The following is a 25,738-nucleotide window of genomic DNA, read 5'->3' on the forward strand; positions in this document are numbered from 1 at the left end:
TAGGGGCAGCCCCTGCTGCAGTGTGAGCATGGGCAAGTGAGGAAGAGAGCAGGTTTCTTTTAGGGTAGATGGAAGTTTAGTTGATGTAGGATGGCCCTTGATCATGTAGATCTTTATAGGCGTGTGGAAGGTTCTTGAACTGGCATTTCTTCTGGCTGGGGAGCTAGTGGAGGTTTCTGAGGTAGTAGGTGATGTGGATCCTTTTGGAAAGTTCCGGGATGAATCGTTCTGCAATATTCTGTATGGTCTGGAGTTTTCGAAGGAGCTGGGTTAAGATGGCAGATTAGAATGCTTTGCCATAGTTGAGGCGACTGGCAACGAAGGCCTTAGTGATGGTCTTTCTGTTGTTGACTGGGATCCATCTGAAGATTCTGCAGAACATGCAGTTGATGTGGGAGCAGGGGGAGGTGAGTGTATTCGCTTGTTGTTTCATAGTCAGTTTTTTGCTGAGGATGATGCCTAGGTTGTGTGGATGGTCTGTTGGTGCGGGTGTTGGCCCGAGTTCCCCTGGCCAAAAGCTGTGGTCCCAGACAGAGGTGTTCTTTCCAAAGATCAGCACTTTTGTCTTGTCCAAGTTGAGTTTGAGGCAGCTGTCTCATCTAGTTGGCTGCATTGCTCATGGCACCACAGAAGTTGGTTTTACCGTTGGACGGGTCCTCAGTGGGCGAAAGGGTTAGAGAAGAGTTGTCTGTGTAGGAGATTATGTTGAGGCCGTGGAATCAGACGAAGTTGGGGAGGGGGGGGGGTAGGTGTTGAACAAGGTGGGGCAGAGGGATGATGTGGATATCTGACTATATGGTTACCCCAACTTTTAACCTAGTGTTTAGCTGGTTTTCGACTTAGTTGGCCTGGGATCCTGCTAATCAGGGCCCCAGGCTATCTGCTCTCACTGTAAACTGGACTCCATGTACTTTAGGTACATCATTAATTGGAGATTGGGTCACCTTATGAGCCCCTGTATAGTGTGCAATAGGTACCCAGGGCATAGGTGCATCCAAGGCCTACCAGGGGCTGCAGCATGTATTATGCCACCCCTGGCTGGTCATCCAAACTGACAACTGGCTGATCACTCAGCTGGGGCAAGGTTCTGTAATCACCCCTTGCTTGGATATAGTATTCCTATATCTAACCTTATATATAGACACATATATACCTATAAGTCACTCCTATGGCATGCCTTAACAATCCTGAAGGCAGAGTGCTTGGTTTTATGTGAGATGGTGCTCTAGCATGAGCTGAGCCTGTCTGCAGCTTTCGGAACCATGTCCTTATAGCTGTTCTATGATATAGCCATACCATATACTCTTAAGTGCATTATAATCCTCACGGTTAATGCTAACTTTGGTTTGGCTTTATCAAAACATGTCGTGTAAGGTGTCATACGCTTTGGAATACTATCCCCCCGCCAGTCCTGGTGGCGGGGGTATCATTCCACCCTTCTAGAGGGAGAAGACTTGTAGTTGTAGCTTTACCCGGTTAAAGTTAAACAGAGCCTCAGCATCCCAAAATGGATGCTGCTGCCACAGACACAAGTCTGACCTCCTGCAGATGGGAGCCCTTCCAGAGAGGGAGGCCTGGACAATACATTTCCTGCCTTGGGAGGTGCTAGCACCTCCCCAGACAGGCTATAGTATATTGGGGCAGGGTGGGTTGAATGAAATGAGACACTGCCTGGGGCACATAAGGTGCTCCATGCATAGCCCGGTTCAAACCAGTTGCTGGGGCACTCCAGCCGCAGCTCTGCCGCGAAACTGATGCCAGAATTTCTGGGTAGCACACTCTTCTTGCCCAATATGGAGGAACTAGGATAAATTGAGCCGAACTTGGGGCAGGAGAGGCACCTGTGAAAATGCAGACTAGAGGGCAGGGCTCACTCTATCCAGAATGAGTTTCTGAGAAAAAGCATTCTTGGAAACTCTAGCACGCAAAGGTTTTGACATTGCACATTCTTGTTAAATGGTGAAAAGATGTACCGAGGGTACTTCCCATTGCTGGAAGATGTCTTGTGCCACCCTGAGATGTAACATATTTTCTTGATACGCCAGGCAACACTAGCTAAGTTGGTCTGCCATGGTGTTTCAAAGATTAAGCTTGGTGGTTCACGACTAGGGAAGAGCTATAATGCTCCAGGGTCGAAGTGCCTCTTGGCACAGGACCCCATCTTACCCTGCTTTTTGCAGTACCACATTGGGGTGGTGTTGTCCGTAAGAACCTAAACCAACTTCCCTTTGCTGGAAAGTAGGAAAGCATTTAACACTGGTCAAATGACCTACAACTCCAACAGATTAATGTTGAGACATTCCTCTGCCAGAAACCAGCATCCTCAGATCGCCAATTGTAATGACGCATCTGCCACCAACATCAGCACTGGATGGGGAAGGGAGAGGGGTCTCCACCAGGTCAAACTGTGGTTGACAAGGAAACTTTACAGCCACTCACTGATACCCAGAACTAAGGCTGAAAATTTGGATCATATCCCGAATGTCCTGGACTTGTGACTGAGGGAAGGCCCGAACTGCACTGTATCCAGGATGGCTCCAACAAAAGGGAGCCTCTGCGAAGGAGTCTAGTCGGACATCAGCATGTTCGTAGTGAACCCCAGCGATGTCAGGAAGTTTGCCGTTATTTTGAGATGGTCCACGATAAACGTTGGCAATCCTGCCTTCCACTGCCAGCCATCAAGGGGCACTGGTGAGGCCAAAATCAAAAAAGAGAACACATCATATTAAAAATTCTCCAGGCACACCTTGAACCAAAAGTAGTGTCTGTGGGACTGGAGGACCGGTACATGAAAGTAGATATCCTTCAACTCCAAAGTTACCATCCAGTCACCTGGATCCAAGAAAGTCAACCATGGGCTACCGTGGGGTCTTGAATTTGTCCTTTTCCAAGAAGGTATTCAGAGGGCAGAGATCTAAAATATGACTAAGACTTTTGTCCTTGTTTGGCACAAGGAAATTGTAAGAGTAACATCAGTCTCTATTTCGATGGCCAGAACCCTCTTTGATTCCTTTGGCCAAAGAGCCTGCACTTCTCAAAGCAAGATGGACAGGTCCTCCTATGAAAGATGCTTTAGTGTGGGTAGACGATACAGTGGGTCAAAAAGGAATGGCAAGGCATGGGTTTCTTGAACTATCTGAAGAACCCACCTGTCACATGTTATATTTTGTTACCCTTGGAGGAAATGTCTTATCCTGCCCCGCACATGGTGGTCAAGTGCCACTACGGGAAAACTAAAGCAGATGCAGGGACCTTGGAAGTTTGTTGCCCCTGGTGGTCTGGACATTGTCTACTTGATAACCACACCTAAATGGACTGGGGTGACTGTTGCAGATGAGGTGGGCCTTGGCATTGTTCGTAGGCCAAAGCTTTGAAGTAGTGTTGAAAGGAGCAAAATTGCTGGAGGTACTGTCTTCCTGGAGTCAAGAGGCCCAAGGAGAGTGCCATGGTCTGTCTTTTTTTTATGAATTTCAGGGCTGAGTCTGCCTTCTCACTGAAAAGATCCTTTGCATGGCATATCCATTAAAGAGTCTTGCACATCACTAGAGAAGCCCATAGACCACTTTGGTGCGGACTGCTCTGCCCCAGCAGTCACCAGTGCCCAGTCCAGAGGGGATAATACATCTGGCAGCATACTGATCATCCTTGATGGTTTGAGCCAAGATGGACTATAAATTTCTTAGGGATTGCTGGTAAGATCTCATTAACCATGTTCCATATAGTCTTGAAATACCTCCCAGGCAAACAGCTGGTATTGAGTGTCCAAAGGGCTAGGATGGCTGAGGAAAACATCAGTTTTGTGAATGATTTGATTCTCTTCAACACGCAGGCCGGATTTAAATTTTGCCAGTATCACCGCTGTCCTGCCGAGGCAGCAGACCCAAAGGTGGCGAGTGGGAAGACCAGTCTTGCCAAGGTTTAAATCAGATGCTCTGTCTGCTGGAGTCGCATGGGTTCACCCTGCTGGTGGAAGCCTGAACCACTAGACATTTTGGCATAGGGTTCTGAGTCAAGAGGTCAGGGTCACCTGGCTCTGGCCTGTGACACATGACAATCAACCTGTTCATTGGTGCAAAGGTTCAATGCGTACACCAGGGGCATGCTAAGGTGTCAATGTCTTTATTAAATGGTAGAAAAGGCTCAGAGCAAGCCTGTCCAGATAGTAAAACGTCTGTTCACATATTTAGTTTTAACTTCTGTAACTGGCAGCTGCACATCTAATAACTCTGCTGCCTGTTGTCGCAAGACCACAACAATGGCAGGACAACAAAGGAGGCACTCTCCTCCACTGATCGCCCAGGAGGGGAACACATCCTACATCCTTCGAAGTGTCCAACCCACTGGTCTCCTGTAATTCCAGGTACAGAGTGTCATCATCATAGTGTGGGCGGAAACTAATCCCTATCATCTCAATTGCCATCTCAAAAAGCTGACTGACTTAAATGAAAGTCTTAATAGAAAAGTTGTTGGAGCGCTCAGGTGTGGCTCCTTGGTAAAGGCATGGCGCTGTCTAAGTCAGATTGAGCCAAGACCGGGTATGTTGGTATGATTTTGGGACAGGACATAACCTCGGCCAAGGAGAACTCGGCTCATGGTCTGCATCGAAGTCAAAAGGACCTGCAAGGATTTGGCTGCAAGACGAAGTTGACTCTTATTTTTGAAAGGAACCAGAAACTATTTCAAGAGCCACAGAATGCACTGTGGGCAGACCCCTCCAGCGGTATAAGCCTATTGGAGGCCTCTGAAGACCGCTGGGCACAAAGGTTAACCAGAGGGAGCCAAACATTCACAACATGGCCTCTTTAAAAGTCTCTGCTGAGACGTCACTGATGGCCCAGGAAACTCAGAAAGCACTGGGAGAAGTTGAGAAACTGGCTCCTTTGTGTGGGAGTGGGAATGAGACTGAAAGGCAACCTGCCATCCTCCCAATGTCTCTGAGGTGGAACTGGGACGAATCCGGTTTGCCCCTCTTGTGCTTCTGCATCATTTTACCAAAAGACTTGGATTGTGATGATCATCTGTCATGGGAACAGGTCTATGTCTTGACTTTAGGTTGGAGTGGGACTTCTGTGACTCCTTTCCATGTTCAGAGACATACAGCTATTCTCCACGTGCCAAGAGATACCCTTCAAATTTATAAGGGCATACGCCTCGCAGGACTTGGATTTGTGCCCTGAATCCAAACACCAGAAACACAACTCATGAGGGCTCTCACAGAAATGTGTTCGCAACAGTCTCTCTAAGATTTGAACCCTGTAGTTTTAGGCGGAGACATCGTTCCCTGGCACACTGAAAACAATTATAGTTTTCAGAAAAAAACTCATCAACTGATGAGGGAAAAGTGGGAGCGAGCTTCAGGTCATGCACAAATGCACGTAAAGAATATGGACCTGCACGGCGCCACCTACCAGAGCGAGCGAGCCTAGCTGTTTAAATCTTTTAGATCAAATTTTGCAACTGGGGACATTTTAAAAGTGAGGAATCTGTGTTTAAAGTATTCATCAGAAACTAAGCTGCAAAAATATTGCATTGGTGCTATTGACTACCACTGTATCATCATAGTAAGAAGACATGGACTTAAGATTTGTGAGTCTAAACGTCCCTAAATATGCTTTCCTGGGTGAGCCAATGGCAGTTGATACTGTATATGTAATATTTTTTTTGTTGATATTTCGACCAAATTATTCTGATATATCAGTTGCTCTACTTACCTATAAATGTCAGTAATCCTCTCTCCTCTTCTGCTGTCCTATCTCGATTTTAGTTAATCAAGAATAAACGTATTACTTACTCCATATCAACTGAAGCCACATACCACAATACGAAATATAAACTGATTCTTAAAAACAATTTACATATTGATTTAATACCTATCAATCCTTCCCAAACAGACGGGATATTCCCCTGGAGGCTGAGCAGCCTCTCCCAGGTATCGGGCTGCTTCAATTTCATTCTCTTTCCTGAAAGCTGGGAGTCCCATGGGCCAGGGAGTCTGCTCCGGGCGAATGACTGCAGATCTGATGGATACCTTATGAAAGTGAGCGGAAAAAAACCATCAACCAGTAAAGAAGTAATTGCTTGAAATAAAAAGAATGTTAAAGGTGTGAGAGAGTGAGTGTGTGAGAGATTGAGTGTGTGAGAGAGTGAGTGTGTGAGAGAGTGAGTGTGTGAGAGAGTGAGTGTGTGAGAGAGAGAGGGTGTAGGGACAGAGAGGAAAAAAAAGAGGAAAGTGATTGAGAAATAGAGCAAGAAAGAAAGATGCACTCATCAAGATACAGTGAAATAGAGACATAGAATCAAGCTGCATATTAAAGGAGAGGACATCTTAAAGCATAAATGGATGTACTAGCAAACATGGGCCATGCAGCCCACTACCACAATCATATACAGTCTTCTGCATATGCATAAACTGAAGCAGATTGAACATGTGCATGTACAGAAGAGAGTGAGGCACAGCTGTTTGCCAAATGCGCCATTTATATTTGAGATGACCCGCATCCCTCCCCAACATTCAAGAGCACCCTTAACACTCCCACATGGTGTGGTGCACTCTCAAACAGAACCAACCCTCATTGTGGCCTTCATGCAATCCTCAACGATAAGTTACGCAGACTTTACATTTGGCAAAGGCATTCTGCTAAGGCCACTGACGCAAGCAAAAGAGGGAACACACCCTCTCTGAAATACACACCTCCTACACCTCAGTTCCGAGTATGGAGCCTTCTCCAATACCAATCATTGCCACTGCAGAGCAAGCACTTTGGTAATCTCTCCAGAAAGAATACCCATCACAAACTTCAATGCAATTAACACCACCTGTGAGAGGTGACTTCATAAGGAATTCTGTGAAGACTTGAATATTGATCATTAGGTTGAAGACACTAGAAGGCAAGTGGCAATTAGCATGTGTGTGGCCTGCTAGCATCGTAAAGTCTAATTTACCGTCTTTACCATCTTTAAAAACAATAGCTAGGTATATTTCATCCCACAAAGAGAATGCCAAGGGGGATAACATGCATACCTGCTACAGACTTTAATAATGGACATACAGTTTTGCAGGAAGACGGGCTAGAATTATTAAGTAAGCACCTCTAGATTTAGTTGATTCTTACTGACATGAAATTAAATTATCTCCGGTAGGGCTGGAAGTAAAAGCAGCACCCAGCCTCAGTAGGCTGCCTAAATGTCATGGGGAAAGACAAAGATGTTTCTCCCAGTACATGGTCAAACATTAGTATCTTTAGTCAAAGAAGAGGTGTTAAAACATGTTAGAATTAAAGGGCCGGTCGGGTTGCCAGTTTCCTCTACACAGACTAAACCTTTTGTAACAAGAAAGAGGGAATAACTTGTAATAGCACTGTTAGGCAGGTTAGCTGAGTCATGTGAAGGTCATCATTTATAGGACACAACCATTTCCTATTCCCTACCATAACCGAGGTCGACCGCCCTAGCCGTTCAACCTCGAATCTGGGGAACTGGGTTCGAGTCTCTGCAATGACGCTGAACATCCTGTGATTCTGGACAAATAACTTAATCTCCCTGTGCCTGTACATGAATGTGTCCTCATGTAACGCAACTGGTGCTATGTAAAGTGCTCCGATACCAGATTCGGGTCAAGTTCTCGCTATATAAAACTCCGTAAAATAAAAAAAATATGCCTCGCCTTACTCTCCATCGCTGAAATATTTATCTTGAAACATCATGATTTACTATTCACTATCCCTGTACTATATAAACGTTTTGATAAGACTGAAAACCTAATTTATTTTTTACTATAACATATGAATTCCATTTAAAGATTACATTTTAAACACAGAAACAAAAACAAATGATCAAATAGGCCCCAATATGTGACAAAATCACATTGATTTGTTTCTTCTCAAATTAATAGGATTTGTTCAAAAAGACTCAGATGCAATTGCAGACTTGGATATGGACAGAAGGCTTAGTGTGAGCGCTCAAAGTATGGCTTGTGATGCAGAATATGTGTAAATTACCTGCAGCCAAGCAGGCTCTGGACATGGGTTGCTGGTTCTGTGATGTGCAACCTCTGGATCAGCTTCTTTAAACTCAGCTCGTTCTGCCTCTCTTTGGCTTTCCTCTTTGGCTTGGAATTCAGGAAATCAGGGTCTTCGTCAAACTGCAGATGACAAAACACATTTGGTCATCCCCACCACATTTAATGAGTGCCATACCACCTAATCAACCACTTGGGGTGGAAAGAAACTGCTGCATAAAAGTAGTGAACCAGCATGCACAGGAGTAGAGAAAAGGGTTCAGAAGGGGACTGTCAGTCTGTGAATTGTCAGAGAAACACTGTACTGTTTGAGATAGTGAATACAACACTGCAGACACTATACTCAAGTAGCCTGCAGAGCCTAGGATGCAGTGTCTTTGACTGGACGAGAAGAGGAACTCTGTGGATCTGAAGGCATATTTGCACAGCCATTTTTGACCGTTTTTGACCCATCTTCCCCGTTCTTGTTATCTTTTCCAATTGAAGTCTGGTTCCTTTCTAGTCACCAGAAAAAGTATTGCTCGGTTTTGCACAATGATGGGCTTAGAATTCCTTCATCCCCTACATGACTTCTGCACCTAATGTCAACTACATGTTTACTCTTGCCTCTTTACACAAAGTTCCTATCAGAAAGGCTGTGTCAAGAACAAGGATTTTCTCACAAAATACTTTTTACAAAAAAGTTTGCAGAAAATCATTTTCCTCAGTTACTTTTGTGACCTCAGTTTCAATGCCACATGCAGCAAAGGAGGTCAAGGATGGATTAATTGTTCCGTCAAATTTAAGATTAGGAGTAGGGGAAGCAGACACGGACACCACTGGAGTCGAGGTACAACCAGCCATTGCCTTAGGAGGAGCAGAAGGGAAGGCAAGAACATCAGCCTCAAGGTAAGGTTTGGTGATGCCATGAGGCAGGAAACCAAAAGCTAAATAAAGAGAAAAGCACATGGATAGCATCCTCTGTTTAAGCCCCTCAAGCAACCTTGGTGAACAGGATGAAGGCAGGAAGAGCAGTTTGTCTGGCTGCAGAACTTATAGATATAAAAGTTGTGGAGGGCACTGGAGCCTGGCCAAGCATCCTGCAACCTCACCAAAGGGATGTTGACCACATCTGCCTTTTTTATTGCAAGGGGTGCAAGATGTGCTAGAGTAGCGCCAAGTCTCCAATGTGGGAGATTGGTGAATTAGAGAGGATGAACAGGGCAGCAAACAGAACAGTCACATGGTCATTGTTCCTACTGGGACATTGGATATTAGTAAAACTCCATGGCACAATCTCTTGTGCTGCTTTAGTGTACATCCTTAAGTTCAAGCTGCAGTACTCTACATCACAATCTAATTTAAGGCACTAATTGATGATGCTGATCTAGCAAAGGCATGGATCACATGCAGTTCCTGCAGGCCTGTCCACTTAGTTTTATGGAGAGATTGAGACCATGGTTTCGCAAGTCCTGAGGAAAAGACAAGTTTGGTGACACATAGAATGAAAGAACGGAGACTTGGAGTAATAGCTGGTTTGTTCTTGGGTTGCAGTAGGTTCCTGATGACTGTTTAAATATTTCTAAGCACAGCCTACATCTTCCTGTGAAAATGGGTAGTCTAAAAGTTTCCATAACTTCATACTAACCTTCCACTGGAGATCGAGCAAAAGCTGTGCAACCTTCCGCAGACAGGGGAAGACTCTCACTTGTCTGTGCTTCTTGCACTGCAAAAAAGAAAGAATGTTGCAGACTAACTCTTGACAGGTTAGGTATTCGCAACCACAAACTCCATTCATAAAATACAAGAAAAACAGATCTTTATAGGCACAGCAAAATAAGCCACACAAACAGAGGAAGAGTCAATTCCTTACTGATAAAACATGTCCTTTCATCCCTTATTTGCTCCACAGAGACCACCCAGGCCTTGACAACCTCAATCTTACACTAGTACATTTGTGATATATTCCGCCAAGCAGGATGTGAAACTCAAGATACACTAATGTCATTGTTCCTTATAAATTCAACCAACATGGACTTTAGAACACTAATGGCGACTGAAGGTTTACCTCAGAAGAGATTCTAGAACATGGGTGTGATTTTCTAAACATCAACTGTAGAGGTGGAGTCTGATTCACTTTTCGGAAGTAGGATGTGGTATACCATTGTAATAAAAATGTGTAATAGAAATTGTGGAAAAGTCCTATTATACAGAAAGTAAAGGAGACTTAATGATCATTCTTTTAAATTGGTGTATGAGGGGAGGACATGCAAAGGGAAAGTGTAAGTGAAGGTTAGTAGGATGTTGGTTCAATGGCAGCCTCAACAAGCAGGGTTAGATAATAAAGTGGTCCAGTGAGAAGACTGCCCGGGTTAGCATCCAGGAAGACATGAAGGAATGGATGGCAAATCAGTAGAAAAAAACCCAAAAGCTTTAAAGGAATGTTCAGTGACCACTAAGATCATTCAAACGAAAAGTTGTGTTGAATGCAGAAACTGCGTTTGCCACAAATCAAGGAATGTGCTTCTTGATTCAGCAGAAGTTCAGAGAGAATGCTAATGTGCAGTGAAAGCAAGGCATTTTCGCAGCAATTGTCTCTTATCATTGGTTGGCTTGGACAGTACTATCACACAAGACAAATGGTCATTAATAGAGATGTGCAATAACATATAATCAATTGAGCTGATAGTCATGCTTTGCAGACTCTTCACCTAATGGTTTCGACCAGAGGAATTCACTATGTTTAAGAAAAAAGATTTAACTTGCACATAACAAATTTGGCTAGGAGGAAAAATCAGACATTTAAGTGCCTAAATCATACCAGACGGGACATTCTATATCAATGTACACAATTCGAGAAAGCCAATGCTGCTTCTGTTTTTCAATGTATAATCTTTAATATGTTTTAGGATCAGGAAGAAACTGTGGCATTCCCTAATGATTTCCTAGTCTGCTGGAAGTATGACTGATGTTTTAGAAATTTTGGAACATCAAAGATTTTAATATAGGGAGGAAAATTAAAAAAAAACAGGTGGAATATTTTGAAACATTCTTTCTCGCCTGGAGGAACGGAGACAAAATAAAATGCTAATAGAGCAATTGAAAATGCTCCCCTACCATCACACTAGTTTATTTTTGATTACATTTTATTGATTTGCAATATAAACAATTATAAAATAAATGCTTTAAGGGTTAACACAGCACATATGAAGAACATACATACCACATTTTAGGTGTACATGGTGGTCTCTCCTGCCTTGGTGTCATATCCATATTTGCTTTAAGGGTTAACACAGCACATATGAAGAACATACATACCACATTTTAGGTGTACATGGTGGTCTCTCCTGCCTTGGTGTCATATCCATATTATCGAGAGCATTTTAGGTAACTTCCAACTAACCAAGGGGGGAACTAGGTGGCACACACGCAAGATGGCTGCACACCTGTGAGGCTCCTGCAGCCTGGTGCAATAATCCGGCATTTATCCTCCTCAAAGGTTTAGCTGTTATATAATGACGGCCTGATGTTGCTGATGGCCTGCTAAAACCCCGGTGCAAGTGTCAGCCGATCTGGATCGGCCCTGCTCCCGTCACGACTCAGTGAAGGTTCCGCAGGGGAGAGGTGCAGCCTTTATGGGCAACCTATTCCAGCATACACCACCTTTTCTGCAGCTAAACACCAGTTCATGTTGCTCCTACATTCTCGGATTGTTGGGGGTTCTAGGCTAGCCTATTTTTGCACAATGTCCCTCTTGCAGGAGACCTTAATAAACAAACAACTTTTGATAGCTGGGCAATTCTTGTATTTCCTATAGCATACCCTATGTAGAAATTTAAATTGTAGGACTCCAATATTTAATTCTATTGAAACCTCTAAATGGTACATCAAAGCATCTTCCCACTCCTCATCTTCCAGTTCACCCATGTCTCTTACCCAATGTATTGTCAGATCTTTAATTATTTCTGACTGCCGGACATTAGGGTAATATGTGGGGGCACCAACTTTTTGATCATTTGTGTGTCCAAGAGCCTATTTCACAGCAATAATTCCTCATCTGTAATGGAGTTATCTTTGATACACAAAAGCAGTGCAAATATCTGGGAGTTCTCCAACATACATTCTTCTTTTAATATTTCAAAGAATATTATATCTGCCCCTTATACTTCCCAGTGTTCACATTCCTATAGTGACTCAACAATGAAACCCCTTAGGATCAATCAACTCTGTCAGTCTAGATCCCAACCTCACAGCGTTTTAAGAGTTAATCCTCCTTTCACTCCCATTTCCTTCGTAAATGCATGCCGCAAGTTTATCACTAGTGTCAAGGAAGGGGGTGGTGTAGCTTACTTCTGTGTAGAATAAGTGTGGGCCCTTTCTTACCGGGTGCGCATCGGTCAACTCTTAATGCAGATTCATTTTGTGGGCAAAGGTCAATTCATTCACAGTCACTAGCTGGGCTTCTTCATAATAGTCTTGTATACTTTAAAGTGCAGTTCTGTCCTCAAAGGTGATTTTCTGTAGTATCATGGGTACTATTAAGGGGTTTTATCTTGTCATATAAAAGATTTTGATATTTCAACTAGAGTTTTAAGTAACTGGTCTGATGTTTTACAGGGTGTGTTTTGTTCAATGTACAGGAACTTCCGCAGTGCTATCCTCTTAAACGGCAACAAGCAAACCAGGAGCGTCAAAGCAGGACTCGAAAAATCATAAAGATTTCCCTAGACCTGTAGGTATAGTAACTCGAAACATCTACTCACTCTAACTGTAATGCACTTGACCTCGGTCTCTGAAAGCCGAGCAAATGTGAAAAGTTAACAAGATTTAAAGGCATTTTTATTGCTCATTGACTTTGTGAGCGATAAAGATGCCTTTAAATCTTGATATCTTGTCACATTTGCTCTGCTTTCAGAGGCAGAGGTCAAAGGCAATTGGTCTTCCTGCTCGTCAGAAAGGGCAAGCTGGATTGATAAATAGCTCATCCTAATTAAACCTGCCTCGCAATTGCGAGTGGGTGAGTGGATTTTTCGAGTCCTGCAAAAGTAGCTTCCTCTAGTGTGTTTCTTCCACTGTCACCCAATTCAATAAGGGTTTTAAAGGATCTGCGTCAAATTCATCTGGGTCATTCGAAAGCCACATAAAAAGGTATTTAAAATCATTTTTTCTGATCTTGAGTGGTAAATAGAGAGATAGTGTTGGGTTCCGCATATGCAAAGATTATTACAGTGACTTCTCCCAGCATATAAAGGAAATCAGAATATTTCCCGTAGTTAGAGAATATAGATTTCAGTCTTGTCAGGCACTAATTAGGATCGTCAATATTAAATACGTTTGTCAGCGTATGATAAATATTTGGCCCAGACATCACACCACTTCTGTCCCCTTACCAAGGGGGCCCTTTTGATCACCTGTGACATAGGTTCAATCACTACAGTGAGGACGAGTGTGGATTGAGGGAAATCCTACCCTGAACCCTGCACTATTGGGAAAATACTGTATTTGGTACCATTTACCCTGATCTTAGTCAAAGAAATAGTACATAATAGTTTAATCCAAGGTATAAAATATGGCCCAAAGCCAATTTTTAGTAATACTACAAATATGTAAGCAATTTTGTGGAATTTTTTTTTTCACAACAAATTTTATTAGGTTTTTTGTTGGATGTGTGGGCGAAGGCCCTACAATGACCTGTAGGAGGAAATGGCATAAGTTCACAACGAGTCCAACATTTTGACCACAATCAAACACCTGCCCAACATGCAGGGGGTAAAAAGTCAAACTTAATGCAGACAGTCCTAGATTTCAAGACATGCAAATCAGTTAAGAGGTGGTAAAACTCCATTGTCATCATATACAGGGTTTTTAAAGCAATGTACATTTACAAACAATATGCAATAAAATACAAGGCTCCATTCAGGGGTCAGTGAGTGATAGAGAAGGGAGCTCGATTCCTCGATAGGACGCCCAGCAGGCCCAGCAAGCCCAGATTTTCCTATGTTTAGCGGGGCAACCTTGAGCAAGGAATACTGCCACTTCGGCCCCCATGCATCTATCCATTTCAGTCTTCCATTTACTCAATGTTGGGGGAGAAGTCCCTTTCCACAATTGTGCGGTGTCGCCTTTGGCTATAGTGAGGACTAAAAACAATAAGTGTTGCTTACACACGTTTCCCCCTATATCGTCCGTGCTATGTAAGAGGAAGAGTCTCGGGTCCTGTGGGAGTTCCCATGTGAGCACCTCCTGGAGGCAGGACCTAATTCTGCGCCAGAAGGGCCGGAAATCTGTGCAGCTCCAAACTGTATGCAAAAATGTCCCTTCATCTCACTCACACCGCAGACATACCGGGGAGGGGATCATTCACATCCGCCAGTCTAGTAAACCCTGTGTAGGTATTTAAACTGCATCAGACGGTATCTAGTAGAGACCGTCGTACCTCGCGGACTAGCAATGGCTTCGGCCCAGTCGTCGTCTGTTCAGTCAGGGATGTCGGCCTACCATGCCTATCATGTCTTGTTGAGTGTTGTCTGTGTGTGGGTCATTAAGGTCTGATAAATCTGTCGAATCTTGTGGAGGCCAAGATCCCCCATTAACAAGCGGCCCTCCAGTGGGGGAAACTCCGGAAGGGTCTCAAGGGAGCGTATCGGGGGGTGAGTGCGTGGCGGAGACTGAGATATTTGTAGAATTGCGTTTTATAGAGGTTGTATTCGGTTTGCATTTGCTAATAGGATTTAAGGAAGGTACCCCGCATCACATCCCCAAGGGTCGCTATCCCCACCAAGTCCCAACCCCGGAACCCACCCAAGGTGGCCACAGGACGGAGGTATGTTCCCCGCCATAGTGGGGTCTCCCGGGTTAGTCTGTTTTGCCAACCCATCTGTCAGACCTGTGCCCGCCAGAGCAGTATTACAACTTTACCCGCAGGTGGCATAAAGACTAATCGTGCTGAGCTATATAGGAGGTGTAGGAGGGGGGCCTGTGCCATTGCCGCGTGCTCAATCGCATACGCTGGGTCGGTAGGGGAGTTGTACCACCATTCGTTGACCACAAGCAAGTGCAATGCTACATAATATGAGTAGAGGTCTGCTGCTGCGATTCCTCTGCAATATGTTGATTGCACACAAGTGCGCAGAGCAACCCTAATCGCCCCACCATTCCAGAGAAACTTTTTTTGTATGGCGTGAAGCTGCGCAAACCATGAGTGCGGGATATGATAGGGGAAGTTTTGCGCCCGTATAGACAGGGGAAGGGAAGACCATATTGTAGTCTCGCTGTTGAAGCTGGCTAGCAGTGGAGTAATATTATGGGCCCAGGAGATTTGGGGACACGAGGACACGAAAATGCTGAGGTATTTAAAGCCTTCAGTGGTGCGGGAGAGTTGCAAAGCCCATGTATCTCGGCCTTGGTGGCCGCAAACTGGATAGAGTATGGATTTGTCTGGGTTCATGTGTAAGCCCGTGGTGCTACCCAATACCCTCAGGATCTCTAGGATGCAAGGCCCTGAGTACCAGGGGTCCGTAAAGAAGAAAAGGACATCGTCCGCGTATAGCGCAATGTGATCAGAGTGCGACTGCGACCATTCGAAGCCTCGAAGGACTGGGTCATTTCTAACCCACGCCGCCAAAGGTTCAACTACAAGGGCAAATAATAGGGGAGACAGGGGACAGCCCTGCCTAGTGCCCTCTGAACAGGAAAGTAGGAGAGAAGAGGTGTCTGGCTATCTGCAATTTTGTGGAATTTAACTCTTTTTGTCTCTCTGATACCAAGGCTATAGGATCAGTTGCTTTCTGCATGTATGCCAGATTAATGTGCAATATGTATAGATTACTTTTTGTCAGTCTCTTGTATAATAAATCTGGATTGATCCCAAGGAACCAAACTTGTTATAATCAGGGTTAGTCTTAGACTCTTACTAATAACTTTGCTTTACAGTCCAGTAATGGTATGGGGTGATAGGAGCAGCAGTACTCTACTGTTCTGCCTCATTGTTATATCAATGCGAAAGCTGCTATTCGCAGGTTTGAGGTAATGTTCCTCTTTCTCTAGCTTCCTGAAACATGTGTAGCTTTGGTGAGGTTCCTGATCTTCTATGGAATTTCACAGGCAGGCGGTTAGGTCCCAGTACTTTCACAATGTGCAGTTTTGCAATGTAGTCCCTATTTCTTCCGCAGTTATTCATTCTTCTAAAGATGGTCATTAATCATCCATTAGTCTTGTAATTTGACAGTCTGAGATTAACTTTCTCCCTTTTCTCTGCTACAGGACAGTTTAAGTTAATACAATTACTGAATACATGTAGCAAATGTTTCTGCCACCATTTCATCTCTCTTCACTTGTACGGATGTCATGGTTTGTATATGTCTTGTAGCATTGTCTTTGAAGTCATGACACTAATTTCCCAGCTTTGTTGTTCGCTTCTTAGAGCTTTTTTGACCACTAAAATAGTGTATGATGGATTAATTTGAGAATAAAGTTCAGTACTTGTCTGGAGTGTTCTGCCCAATATAGATCTGCTTTTTATGTGTACTTACTGTAACTGAAGAATGCCTCTGTAAATCATCACATCTTCCTTTCTGGGCCCTATCTTAACTGAATGGCATGAAGATAGATAGCCCTCTAACTACTGTTTATATGCTTCCCATAACATTATGGCACTTTCTAAGGACTCAAGATTGTTCTCAGGATAATGCATAGAGGATTTTTTCACAGTTTCCAATGTTTCTTTGCAAATAATGTACCAGGGTTCCAGCCTCCGGTCTCTAGTCTGTTTGCTTCTGATGGATACATCTGCCAGTGGATTCCTCACCTTGTGAATATCCCCTGCGTCAGCAACATTCGGAAAATCTTTTGTAGCTCTTCACGCCGACGTGGACGACGTCACAGAAGAACGGCATCGCGTGCAGCTCCGCTGACGTCACTGACTCCATAATAGGATTCCGTCGGCGTGATGACATCAGTTCCCTTTTTTCCGCGTCGTCAACGCGAACAGTTTCTCTAGGGATCCTCAGCAGCTTGTGGGTAACTCTGTTACTGTTGATTGTTTCTAGTGCTTTCTTGTATCTTTGTTTCCTGTCGAGATGTCGTCGAAGAAAACTGGATTCAAGCCATGCGGAGAATGCGGGAAGACTATGTCCATACCAGATCCGCACGAAGACTGCGTATGGTGCCTTTCTTCTGACCATGATGTCCAAGGGTGTCCATGCTGTAAGAAGATGAACCCTAAGGCCTGCGAGAAAGAGAGGCGAAGCTTCTTGTGGCGAAGATGAAGGCAAGAAAGATAGGAAGCGCTCGAAGTCCCGCTCGAAGCGGTCGAGGTCGCGTTCGAGGTCCCACGTGAGGTCGCCTTCGAGGTAGTCTTCGGGGCATGCTTCTCGATCCAAGAAGAAGCATAAGAAGAGGAAGCACAGGTCTCGACGTCATTCTGAGAGGGAGTCGGACCTAAAGTCGAAGTCTTCAGGTCGTAGACATCGGAAGGATTATGTGTCCCCCTCACCTGTTGATCCGGTCCCTGAAGGTGAGTCTTCGTCTGTGGAGTCTCCGGAGCATTCTCCGGCTCTGGCATCGAATCCTTCTCCGGCGCCGACACACTCTCCACCTCGAGAGGAGGAAGAGGCTCCATTGCCAGAAGGTTCTGCAACTCCGGAGCATCAGCCAGAGGGTCTGGCTGACACAGTTCCTGCACCTCGACAGGAGCAGCCTGTGGGTCAATACCCTCTATTTCCAGGCCAGGACCCTACGCATTATTTAAATGTAATCTATGGAGTCTTCTCGAGAGCCATGTACCCCTCTGGAGCACCAGCTGGTCCCATGGGTCCGATGGCCTTTAATCTGGGCATCCCTCAGGCATATGCCCCAGCGCCTTTTATGCCGACGTCGGCTCCGGCTTGGCATTTTCCGGCTCCGAAGTCATCGACGCCGGTTCCATCTTCACCGGCTCCGGTCCGCCCTCGTGCGCTCCAAACTGATCCACCGGCTCAGAGTTCGACGCCGGCACTGGAGTCGGTTGTGGCTCTGTCGATGCCGACCCAGAGGATGGGGTCTATGCGTGAGGCTCAAAGGCTTTTGGAGGAGCAGAGATACAGAGCGGAGGAGGTGGAAGAATGAGAGCTGCAAGACTCAGATGACTTTTTGATGATCATAAGGAAGCTAGTGGTTTAGAGCTATCTCCAGAGTGGGAGCTTTCTTAAGCGCCTGACGTCCCTTCGAGGGATGTAGTGCCATATCACATGGTTATTAGAAAGGCAGCTGAACTTTTGAATTTGAATCTGCCTACTGCAGAGTTTAAGTCGAACATTTGGACCGAGGTTATTTATTCACCCTCTTCAGTGGTGGAACCGATGCTGCCTTTTAATGAGGCAATTACAGAGCCTGTCCTAGAAGTGTGGAAAAAGCACTTTTCTTCACCTGCTGTATCAAGGGCTGTTGCTAGGAGATATAGGGTGGCTCCTGGAGATCCTGACTTTTTATCAACACATCCGTCTCCAGAGAGTGTAGTTATTCAGGCAGCCTGTTCCAAGACATCAACTGGTGCTTTTCCACAGGTACCTGGTGACAAGGAGTCTAAGAAGCTGGACCAATCCGCTAAGGGATTTTGCCGCCATTCCCCGATCCAGCGGACACGCCCACCCGCGTTGGCCACGCCCCTTCTTGGTTACTTAAACCCAGCGCTGACTACTAGCGCGTCCACCACAGATTCCTCCTGAGGCGAAAAGCTGGGAGAGTTGGAAACGATATTCTTTTAAACTTTTAATGTTTATTGTGATACTGTGCTTTTAGCCTCTGCTCTTGGCATTGAACGCTGCAAAATCGGAGCTCCCTCGCACAGCCGATAAGCGCTGCAGCGGGTGAGTGTTTGTTTAGGGATTTTGCCGCCATTCCCCGATCCAGCGGACACGCCCACCCGCGTTGGCCACGCCCCTCCTAGCACCTTACCCCTGTCATAAATTATGTGTCTTTACAGGAAGCGCAGCGGACGAGCGCAGCGGGCGCGACGTTTGCGCGCCGAAGGCGCGCTTAAGGCAAGCTCGTCTGCGCTCGTCCGCGCCAAGGTAGCGCCATGGGCGCCCTATGCTGCCAGTTTGGATCCTTCTCTTCAGGAGCATCTCCCTCCGGGACCACCCTACTCTAGAGAACAACTTATTCTACTGGGTCAGAGACATGCAGATAAAGGAACACTCTCTCTAACACCCACGGCACATCCTCGAGCTGATATACTGCGTAACGATCTCTTCAACTGTGGCCTACTAAATGTCAGGTCCCTGCCTAAACATTGCACGGAGATCCAACTCCTAATGGACTCTCAGGAACTTGACATCTTGTTCATGACAGAAACATGGACTCGTCCAGACTGCCTGGTTGACCCTGGCTTCGCCTGCCCTTCCGGGTTCAAATTCCTCCACTCCCCAAGGCCTGTGGGAACTGGCGGGGGGGTGGGAGTGTTTTTTAGAGCCTCCATCAGTATTAAGATTCTTAGCTTAGACCCACTCCTGGGTACTGAGATGCTGGGGCTCTCCATACAGACTTGTTCAGGGGCTACTGCCACTGTACTAGTCTGCTATCGCCCTCCAGGCTCGTTTAACCTACTACAGCAACAAGCTCTAATCACTACCTTGACCAATATCGCCCTATCTCACCATAAGCTTCTTATTCTTGGTGATTTTAATCTTTGGCGTAACGGCACACTTGACTTAGCCCTCGGTAACCTTCTTCAAGCTTGTGATAGCTTTGGTCTTTCTCAGCTGGTCTCCAATGCCACCCACATAGCTGGCCACCGCCTGGACTTGGTCTTTGCGGCACCGGATCTGGTGGTTATGGGGGACACTCTTCCAATGGATTGGACAGACCACTCACTAGTTAAATTCTTTCTTTGCAAGAAGTTGAACTCACATAAGGCACCTGCGCCATCCAGGGAAATTAAGTGTAGAGACTGGAAGGCTCTTTCACGACTACACCTCTCTGGGGATGTGTTCCATCTGGCTTCGCTCTTTGATGAGAACAAATGTGCTGATGATAATTACAACTCTTTTTACGCCAGCATTTCTCTGGCGGTAGATACCTCTGCCCCTCTAAAAACTCGGCTCATTAGGGGTAAAGACTCCGCTCAATGGTTTAATGATGACCTAAAAACTTTAAAACTGGAATGTAAACAAGCCGAGAGAAAGTGGAGACGCGACTACAGCGAAATCTCCAAAGCTGCTTGGAAGACTAAGATTCTGATGTATAAAAATCTTATTAAAAAGTCTAAAGCGGACTATTACTCCACTCTGATCTGCAACTCCACCTCTAACTCGAGGAGCATTTTTAACATCTTAAATAGCGTCACCAACCCGGAGTCTTGCAAGAATGTGATTGTCCCGTCCCAAGAACTCTGTGACAATCTTGCCACCTTCTTTAAAGAGAAAATAGATCTGATCCTGAAAGACTTGGACACCCCTCTTGACACGGATTCCCCTTCTGACCCGGGTTTGGTTCCCTTAGTTGACCAATTACCCGATTCGGCTTTGGCACCAGAGGTGTCACTGTGCAGGTTTCTGCCACTTACATTTGATATATTTACCAAGATAGCTAGAGGGATTGTGTCTGGCTCTCCCCTGGACCCGGTGCCCCCTAAAATTTGGAAGGAATTTGAAGATGAGCTTTTCCCCACACTCCATCTCATTTGCAATCAATCCCTGGTGACTGGCACCGTCCCTGCCCATTGGAAACGGGCATTAGTCTCCCCTTTGCTAAAAAAACCTTCCTTGGACCCTGACTGCTCTAAAAATTATCGGCCCATTTCACTGCTGCCATTCCCCGCCAAGATAGTTGAGAGGGTGGTTAGTAACACTCTATCCACCCACCTGGAACATCATCTCCTACTTGACGAGGACCAATTCGGCTTTCGGCCCGCTCATGGAACCGAAACAGCTCTTATCTCCGCCATGGATGAACTGCAAAGGCGTGCAGACAGAAGACAGGCTTCATTTTTGATCCTGCTCGACATGTCTGCCGCCTTTGACACAGTAAACCATAAGATCCTACTAAGGCGGTTGGCGGAGGTAGGAGTGAGAGACTCTGCACTGCAATGGTTCCACTCTTTTTTGACTGATAGGCAGCAGGCTGTTTCTATGCCACCTTACCAATCATGCCTTTCTCCGGTGTTGCACGGAGTCCCCCAGGGCTCTGCTATTAGCCCAATTCTTTTTAATGTGTACCTTAGGCCGCTAATTAGGCTTATTAAAGGATTCGGCATTAAAACTGTTAATTATGCCGATGACACGCAGTTGATCCTTTCATTGGAAGGAGAGGACTCCGTCTCCATGGAGGTCTTTCATAATTGTCTACGGAATACGTCAAGTTGGTTAAAGACTAACTCACTTCAGTTTAATGTTGGAAAAACCGAAGTGCTTTATTGCGCTGGAACGAGGATCCCCCGCCCATTTCCTAACAACTTCTGGCCCCCAGAAACGGGCTCTAATGTACAGCCTGCAGAATCTGTCCGCAACCTTGGGGTCATGTTAAACCAAGGACTCAGCATGGACACCCATGTGCAGAAAACGTCGGCTTGTTGCCTCGCTATCCTTCGCTCACTTAGGAAGGTTCTGCCCCTCTTACCCACTTACGCGCGTGCCCAAGTGGTCAGATGTACTATCCTGAGCAGGTTGGACTATTGCAATGCCCTCCTGCTTGGGGCCCCTGAATATCTACTGGACAGGCTTCAAAGGGTTCAATCCGCGGCCGCGAAACTGGCCTTGGGGTGGCCTAGAAGATCTCATGGACCATTGGCCTTGGCAAAGCTACATTGGCTCCCTCTCAGACAAAGAATTCAATTTAAAGCCCTCTGTACAGTTTTTAAAGCTCTTCATGGCTGCGGTCCAGCCCCTCTACAATCCAAGTTTGTTTGGTATACCCCTATCAGAAAACTTCGATCATCTGATGCTAGACTGGTAGTGGTTCCTAGATTTAAAAAGGTCAGAGCTGGAGGTAGATCCTTTGAGGTGGCTGCCGCCAGACTCTGGAACTCCCTCCCCATCGAGCTTAGGTCCACAAATGAACTCTTGCAGTTCAGAAAAAAGGTGAAAACCTGGCTCTTTCCTTGCTAGCCTTCCTACTCTGTCTGGACTTTACCCCGCGTTGGTCTCTGTCAGCGCCAGGATGCCTGCAATGGTGACGGTTGCGCTTTATAAATTCTCAAAATAAATCAAAATAAATAAGAATGTATTCTCTTCGGCTAGCATGGCTCTCCAGTCCACAAATGTCACTTGCCTTTTAGGACGCTATATACATGCTTTGATGGACTCTGCAAAACAGTTGGTACCAAAGATACCGGAGGAGGACAGGCAGAACTTCAGTGAGGTTCTTGCGGATACTCAGGCTGCTGCTCGCCAGGTGATCCAGAGCCGTTTGGATACAGCCGACTCTGTGGCAAGGGTCATGGGATCATCTGTTGCCACCAGGAGGGCTGCTTGGTTGAAGTCTTCTGAATTTTCTCCTGTTGTACAGGCTACTTTAATAGACCTTCCATTTGATGGTTCCGGCCTGTTTGGAAAAAAGGCGGATGCAGCCTTGGAAAGGTTCAAGGACAGTAAGGCGACGGCTAGGTCTTTGGGCCTTCAGACCAGAGGTACTTCGGGTAAGAGATACAGAAGATTTGGGAGATCTTCCTTTCGCTCTTACAAGCAACCACAGCAGCAGCAACAGCAGCAGAATTCTCTGTACAAATCGTACAGAGGTAGAAACAAAGGCCGCCCTAGAGGTCGTCAAGCTTCCTCCTCCTCCTCCTCTTCTTCACATCCCCCTCCAACCACAGCAAAGCAGCCCTAGATCCACCATTCTGGATCATGTTGGTCCTGTAGGGAGTCGGCTTACTCATTTTCTACAAGATTGGGAATCTGTCACATCAGACCTTCGGGTTCTCAATCTTGTAGAGAATGGGTATGCTCTTCCCTTTCTGGAGTTTCTCCCAAATTATCCTCCTTGCCAAGGATTTTGCACGAAGGACCACCTGCTTCTCCTGCAGGAGGAAGTCCTGGCTTTACTGAGAAAAGGTACGATAGAGGTGGTTCCGGAGCAGGAAAGGGGTCAGGGATGCTACTCCCGGTATTTTCTGATACCCAAGAAGGATGGTAGACTTCGTCTAATCCTGGACTTCAGGGTCTTGAATCTCTTTCTGAAACGAGAGAAATTCAAGATGCTCACCCTTGCGCAGGTTCTTCAAGCGCTGCTTGAAGAAAACTGGATGGTGTTGATCGACTTGCAGGATGCGTATTTTCATATTCCCATCCTGAAGTCACACAGGAAGTATCTCTGTTTCACGGTGGGATCGCAACATTACCAGTTTGCGGACCTTCCGTTTGGTCTTACTACTGCACCTCGAGTCATCACCAAGGTGATGGCTGTGGTGGCAGCACATCTCATAAGGTCAGGGATACCAGTATTCCCTTATCCAGACGATTGGCTGATCAAAGCAGAATCTCCGGAGAAGGTGCTCCATCATCTGCAAGTCACAACTCAGTTGTTGTACAGATTAGGCTTTTCGATAAATGTGCCCAAATCTCACCTGGTGCCCTCCCAGCGCAACCTGTTCATAGGTGCGGTACTGGATACCACTGTGTGTCGGGCATTCCCTCCTCCGCAAGGGATTCGCGACATACAGGATAGGATTCCTTTATTTTACAATGGGTGGTCGTACCAGTCCTGAAGGTCCTTCACATGCTCGGTCTGATGGCTTTCTGCATTCTGCTGGTCAATCATGCACGCTGGCACATGAGGGCACACCAGTGGTGCCTCCGCAGGCAGTGGTATCAACACAACGGAGATCTCAGGGAGTCAATCAGGATCTCCAGAGAAGCTGCGGCGGATGTGTCTTGGTGGAGAGTGGAAAGCAATCTGACTCAAGGGAAGCTGTTCCACTTACCACCATCGGTGGCCACGGTGATAACGGATGCATTCACCCTAGGGTGGGGTGCTCATCTGGGGGATCTGGAGATCAAGGGTCTTTGGTCTCCAGAGGAAAGGTTGCTTAACAACAACCTTCTAGAGTTACGGGCGATACGTTTAACGCTCGAGGCGTTCCTCCCTTCCCTTCGCGGTCAGTCAGTTCAGGTCGTGACGGACAACACTACCGCGATGTGGTATGTCAACAAGCAGGGAGGAGTGGGGTCGCAATGTCTCTGCAGAGAGGCTCTGCAACTCTGGTCCTGGGTTCAGGACCATTAGATTTGTCTGATGGCAAATCATCTGGCCGGAGTTCTGAACGTTCGTGCAGACAGTCTCAGTCGGCAATTCTCTGCCGACCACAAGTGGAGGCTTCATCCGGAGGTGGTTTGTCACGTCTTTCGGACGTGGGGAACTCCTCAGGTGGACCGGTTTGCTACTTACGAGAATGCTCACTGCCCGTCGTTCTGCAGTCTCCAGTATCCGATGCAGGGAGCTTTGGGGGACGCGTTTCAGTTGAGTTGGGACTTAAAACTCCTTTACGCGTTTCCTCCCATACCCTTGATTCCTCTGGTTCTGAGGAAGATACGCCAAGACCGGGCACAAGTCATATTGATCGCCCCGGATTGGCCAAGAAGGGTGTGGTACACAGATCTTCTCCACCTCTCCTCGTGCCAGCCGCTCCGTCTCCCTCTCAGGGAAGACCTCCTCACTCATATGGAGGGGCAGGTTCTACACCCCCACCTCTAGACCTTACACCTTCATGCCTGGAGATTGAACGGGGCAACCTGAATTCTTTTTCTCTCCCACATGACATGGTGGATGTCATCTTATCAGCCAGGCGTCATTCCACCAAGTCTATCTACTCTTATAGGTGGTCCAAGTTTGTCTCTTGGTGTGGGGAGGAATCCATTGACCCTTTTAAGGCTCGATTGTCTGACATTCTTCAGTTTGCGCTTTCTTTGGCTCAGCAAGGGTTTGCTGTAGCTACAGTGAAAGGTTATCTATCGGCTTTGTCGGCATTTCTCTGTCTGCCGGATCAGTTATCCTTATTCAAGTCTCCTATTGTCTTATGGTTTTTAAAGGGCCTTTCAAATAAATATCCTCCAACTCCATTTATTGTGCAACAATGGGACTTGAATCTTGTGCTTGCTTTCTTAATGGGTTCTCCATTTGAACCTTTGCACAGGTGTCCCTTGAGGCTTTTATCTTTTAAAACGGTCTTTCTGATTAAAGCCCCCATTCTTGACCATTCATGCTGAAAGAATGGTACTCCGGACCAGGGCTGCTTTTCTACCTAAGGTGGTAACTCCCTTCCATCTAGGGCAGTCCATTACCCTCCCTACCTTCTATTCTCACCCTTCCAAGGAGGAGGAGAGACTTCACCGTATGGACCCTAAGAGGGTGGTGAACTTCTACCTGGACAGAACCAGAGAGTTCAGAGTTGATGACCAGCTCTTCGTGGGTTTCATTGGTGCTATAAGAGGCAAAGCGGTGCACAAGCGCATGCTGTCAAGATGGATTGTCTTGTGTATCAAGATATGCTACTCTCTGGCCGGTAAGGAACCCCCTGAAGGTTTGAGAGCCCATTCTACTAGAGCAGTCATCTATATCTGCCTTGTCTAGAGATGTTCCTGTGGAGGACATTTGCAGGGCGGCAACTTGGGCCTCCCTCCACACTTTCGCAGCATTATTGTTTGGATGCAGAGGTGAGGAGGGACTGACACTTTGCTCGTTCCGTCCTTCAGGACTTCTTGGTATAGCAGGGTGGACACCCTCCTCCGGGAGTGGGACTGCTGTGGGAATCTATTCAAAAGGTGAGGAATC

The 25,738-nt window shown here is 46.1% G+C and overlaps 1 protein-coding gene across 7 annotated transcripts in view; it reads right to left on the reverse strand.

Annotated features, from left to right (window-relative positions):
* Nucleotides 1-25,738, reverse strand: part of TEP1 (telomerase associated protein 1) — a 1,080,103-nt gene that overhangs the window by 897,023 nt on the left and 157,342 nt on the right. For all 7 annotated transcript variants that reach the window (XM_086931874.1, XM_086931872.1, XM_086931869.1 and 4 more), the window contains 3 exons: nucleotides 9,645-9,722; nucleotides 7,998-8,140; nucleotides 5,871-6,028 (listed from right to left, as the gene is read on the reverse strand). In XM_086931874.1, the coding sequence (XP_086788000.1) occupies nucleotides 5,871-6,028; nucleotides 7,998-8,140; nucleotides 9,645-9,722 (379 nt within the window). The remainder of the gene's footprint in view (nucleotides 1-5,870; nucleotides 6,029-7,997; nucleotides 8,141-9,644; nucleotides 9,723-25,738) is intronic.

Source organism: Lissotriton vulgaris, chromosome 7 (genome assembly GCF_964263255.1).
Source record: "Lissotriton vulgaris chromosome 7, aLisVul1.2, whole genome shotgun sequence".
Classification (NCBI taxonomy): Eukaryota; Metazoa; Chordata; class Amphibia; order Caudata; family Salamandridae; genus Lissotriton; species Lissotriton vulgaris.